Raw genomic sequence first — 4,767 nt, 5'->3', positions numbered from 1 at the left:
TGCGGCGAGGAGGGAGATCTGGTGGGCACGCGCTCCGGGGCCAGACCGGGTGGCGCCACGTCGCAGTCTTGAGAGGCAAGTCCCCCGGTTCCGGCTCCTCCGGCGGGGTCCGGACTCACCCACGTCCTGGGAAGGAAACCATGACCGTGCCCTTCAGCCCCGCGCCTTTCCGCCCCCCTTTCGCCCCCATCCTTAATTGACGAGCCAGTGACTATTGGCTGAAGTTCCCCAGCGATTTGCATGAACAGAGAGGGAGTGTCTTCTGCCGCCCTCCCGTCAGGAGCGCGCTGACTGCAGCCTCCCTGGGAATGCGCGGCCGAGGGAATGCGCGCAGCTCGCGGGCCCTGGCAGTGAGCTGGCGCCCGGCGACCTGGCACCCGCGCCTGGATATGGGGCGTCTAAGTCGTCCCAGGAGCAGCACCAGCCACAGAAGCCTGCCGGTAAGGGTTGGGGTCCAGACAAGTTGCGGTGCTGTGAGGCGGTTCCTACTCCTTGACGGTTTTTCGAACCTTTTACCTTAATCCAAACTTCACGGGAAGGTTGGGGGAGGGAAAGGGAGTTTGGGATAAGGTGTCTTCATTTTAGCAAGGAATCGGCTAGTCCTTGGGTCGGGAGAGGAAGTTTCTGAAATAGGAATGTAGGCAGATGAGGTGGGGGGAGGGGGTTATCGGCTTGAGACACAGGGGTGCGGAGATTGTGTCCTGCTGCCGGCACCTGCTAGCACTGGCCGCTGTAATTGACAAATTGTTTTTGCGTAAGCATTTTCCGCCTTTCCTACTCTTCCCTTAGGGGAGGGGGGTTAGTGAGGGCTTAATAGTAGGTAGAGATCCAGGTCCTTTCGGTTTGATAGATGAGAGCTAAAATGAAAATCACTTCTCTGACCCAAAGTGTTTATTTAATGGGGGGGGGGGGGGGTCCGAAGGAAACGTGTCACTATGTTTCCCGTATTATTATTATTGATATTGTTGTTGGCAGCGGTGGTCTCACAAAAAGGGATGTAGCACATTTCACGTTCCGGGGACCTTAGTGGTAGAAACATTTCAATGGGGAATAAATTGATGAATCGCCCATCATCGCTCATTCCTCTCCACTACCAACCTTCTCCCTCTCCATAGCCTACCCCGGTGGTTTCCCTGCGGCGTTGCGCAGTCCCTGAGCGGAGTCCTCTCCACTCGGCCGCGTGTTTCCAGGGATGCTTTATGGCTTGGGATTCCGATTATTAACTCAATGAGGGTGCTGATGGGGAGCGGGGGAAAGGGGGGGGGTTGCAGAAACTGAACAGAAACATTAAGTTTTGGCGACAATGTTGCCCCAAAGATCTCCTTTACAGCAAGTTTCCTCTCCATCCCTCTCCGACTAGAGGGTTTGCCTTTGGGAACGGGGATGGGGGCAAATATGACCCCGTGACACTGGTTTCTGACTCCAATCTCCGTGTTCCCGCGTGTGTGTAACGAGCCTTCTCCCCTCCCCCCACTTTCAGCATCTCTTTCTGTTTTTCCTCTTCGTGGGACCCTTCAACTGCCTCGCAAGTTACAGCCGGGCCACGGAGCTTCTGTACAGCCTGAACGAGGGACTGCCGGCGGGGGTGCTCATCGGCAGCCTGGCCGAGGACCTGCGGCTGGTGCCCCGAGCCGCCGGGAGGCAGAACCAGCTGCCGCAGCTGCCTGAGCGCACCCTGGCTGAGCGGAGCCCCCCTCTCTCCTTCAGCCTGGCTTCCCGGGGACTGAGTGGCCAGTACGTGACCCTAGACAACCGCTCCGGGGAGCTGCACACTTCTGACCAGGAGATCGACCGGGAGGCCCTGTGTCTAGAAGGAGGTGGAGGAGGTGCCTGGGGCGGCAGCATTTCCATCTCCTCCTCCCCTTCCTCTGACTCTTGTCTTTTGCTTCTGGACGTACTGGTCCTGCCTCAGGAGTACTTTCGGTTTGTGAAGGTGAAAATCGCAATCCGAGACATTAATGACAATGCCCCGCAGTTCCCCGTTTCCCAAATCTCAGTTTGGGTGCCAGAAAATGCACCTGTAAACACCCGGCTGGCCATAGAGCACCCTGCCATGGACCCAGATATAGGCACGAATGGGGTGCAGACCTACCGTTTGCTGGACTACCATCGCATGTTCACCCTGGATGTGGAGGAGAATGAGAATGGGGAGCGCACTCCCTATCTAATTGTCATGGGACTACTGGACAGGGAGACCCAGGACCAGTATGTGAGCATCATCATAGCAGAGGATGGTGGGTCCCCACCACTGCTGGGCAGCGCCACCCTCACCATTGGCATAACTGACATTAATGACAATTGCCCTCTCTTCGCAGACTCGCAAATCAATGTCACTGTGTTTGGGAATGCTACAGTGGGCACACCGGTTGCAGCTGTCCAGGCTGTGGATAGAGACTTGGGAACCAATGCTCAGATCACTTACTCGTACAGCCAGAAAGTTCCACAGGCATCCAAGGATTTATTCCATCTGGATGAAACCACCGGAGTCATTAAACTTTTCAGTAAGATCGGGGGGAGTGTTCTGCAAACGCACAGGCTCACCATCCTTGCCAACGGGCCAGGCTGCATCCCCGCTGTGACCACGGCCCTGGTGACCATTATCAAAGTCATTTTCAGACCACCTGAAATTGTGCCTCGTTATATAGCAAATGAGGTGGACGGTATTGTTTACCTGAAAGAACTGGAGCCTATTAACACTCCAATTGCATTCTTCACCATAAGAGATCCAGAAGGTAAATACAAGGTGAACTGCTACCTGGACGGTGAAGGACCATTTCGGTTATCACCTTACAAACCATACAGTAACGAATATTTGCTGGAAACCACAAAACTTATGGACTATGAGCTACAGCAGTTCTACGAAATAGCTGTGGTGGCCTGGAACTCTGAGGGATTTCATGTCAAAAAAATTATTAAAGTGCAACTTTTAGATGACAATGACAATGCCCCTATTTTCCTGCAACCCTTGCTGGAACTAACTATTGAAGAAAACAACGCACCCAATGCCTTTTTGACTAAGCTCTATGCTACAGATGCTGACAGTGGAGAGAGAGGCCAGGTTTCCTATTTTCTGGGACCTGATGCCCCATCGTATTTTTCCTTAGACAGTGTCACAGGAATTCTGACAGTTTCTACTCAGCTGGACCGAGAAGAGAAAGAAAAGTACAGGTACACAGTCAGAGCTGTTGACTCTGGGAAGCCACCCAGAGAATCAGTAGCCACTGTGGCTCTCACGGTGTTGGATAAAAATGACAACAGTCCTAGGTTCATCAACAAGGACTTCAGCTTTTTTGTGCCAGAAAACTTTCCAGGATATGGTGAAATTGGGGTAATTAGTGTGACAGATGCTGATGCCGGACGAAATGGATGGGTCGCCCTCTCGGTGGTGAACCAGAGTGATATTTTTGTCATAGACACAGGAAAGGGCATGCTGAGAGCCAAAGTCTCTTTGGACAGAGAGCAGCAAAGCTCCTATACTTTGTGGGTCGAAGCTGTTGACGGGGGTGAGCCTGCCCTCTCTTCAACTGCAAAAATCACAATTCTCCTTCTAGATATCAATGACAACCCTCCTCTTGTTCTGTTCCCTCAATCTAACATGTCCTACCTGTTGGTACTGCCTTCTACTCTGCCCGGCTCCCCAGTCACAGAGGTCTATGCTGTTGACAAAGACACGGGCATGAACGCTGTCATAGCTTACAGCATCATAGGAAGAAGAGGTCCTAGGCCCGAGTCCTTTAGGATTGACCCTAAAACCGGCAACATTACTTTGGAAGAGGCATTGCTGCAGACAGATTATGGACTCCATCGTTTACTGGTGAAAGTGAGCGATCATGGTTATCCCGAACCTCTCCACTCCACGGTCATGGTGAATCTATTTGTCAATGACACTGTCAGTAACGAGAGCTACATTGAGAGTCTTTTAAGAAAGGAACCAGAAATTAACATAGAGGAGAAAGAACCACAGATCTCCATAGAACCAACTCACAGGAAAGTCGAGTCTGTGTCCTGTGTGCCTACCTTAGTAGCTCTGTCTGTAATAAGCTTGGGTTCCATCACACTTGTAACAGGGATGGGCATATACATCTGTTTAAGGAGAGGGAAAAAGCATCACAGGGAAGACGAAAATTTGGAAGTACAAATTCCACTCAAAGGAAAAATCGACTTGCATATGAGAGAGAGGAAACCAGTGGCTATTTCTAATATTTGACATTTCATTGTGGAATAACCCAGAGATGTTTTCACTGACTTGGGGTAGTCTCATCAACTAAACAAGAGTGTGTAGATGGCAGTTCCAATGGAGGACAACTAATTTATAACTTGTACTATATTGTAAATAAGCTGTTTACAGGTTTTTAAATTCAAAATCAGAGGTTATAAAATGTGTACAGCATTTTCTAATGAAAATTAGTACTAACAGCTATAGAGAACTGTTATAAAAAAAAAAAAAAAAGCTTGGACATGATTTGCAGCTTTCATTCACCAAGCAGATTGGTAGAACCTGGGAATAAGGTAAGAAAATGGTACATTGCATTTTTTTTGTCTAAAAAGTCCTTTAGCCACAAGAGGGCATCAACTACTCCTTTGCAGGGAACAGTTTTGAGGTATTGTACATGACAGTTGTTGTACATGAAATTAATGAAAGAGTATATTTTAAATATATTGTTTTTAACATTTAAGAAATATGACATTGAAATAAATTGAATTTCACTGCACTTAAATGTATGATAAGAAAGAAAAGAAATGCATTTGTAAACAGAATGTTTATTA

General features: G+C 49.4%; 1 protein-coding gene across 1 annotated transcript; it reads left to right on the top strand.

Moving 5' to 3' along the window:
- The first annotated feature begins 308 nt into the window (after nt 1–308).
- PCDH20 (protocadherin 20) lies at nt 309–4,450 on the top strand. The gene is made up of 2 exons (XM_030311886.1): nt 309–440; nt 1,481–4,450. The coding sequence occupies exons 1-2, from the start codon at nt 309–311 to the stop codon at nt 4,205–4,207; spliced, it is 2,859 nt and encodes a 952-aa protein (XP_030167746.1). The 3' UTR covers nt 4,208–4,450.
- The last annotated feature ends 317 nt before the right edge of the window (nt 4,451–4,767 follow it).

Source organism: Lynx canadensis, chromosome A1 (genome assembly GCF_007474595.2).
Source record: "Lynx canadensis isolate LIC74 chromosome A1, mLynCan4.pri.v2, whole genome shotgun sequence".
Classification (NCBI taxonomy): Eukaryota; Metazoa; Chordata; class Mammalia; order Carnivora; family Felidae; genus Lynx; species Lynx canadensis.
Note: the sequence above shows the minus strand (reverse complement) of the source record. Positions and strands in the feature narration are given on the sequence as shown.

Excerpts from the sequence above, each read along its gene's own strand:
- PCDH20 (XM_030311886.1), top strand. The coding sequence starts at position 309 with ATGCGCGGCCGAGGGAATGCGCGCAGCTCGCGGGCCCTGGCAGTGAGC. Across the intron at positions 441-1,480 it reads CCAGCCACAGAAGCCTGCCG|CATCTCTTTCTGTTTTTCCT; the intron begins GTAAGGGTTGGG and ends CCCCACTTTCAG.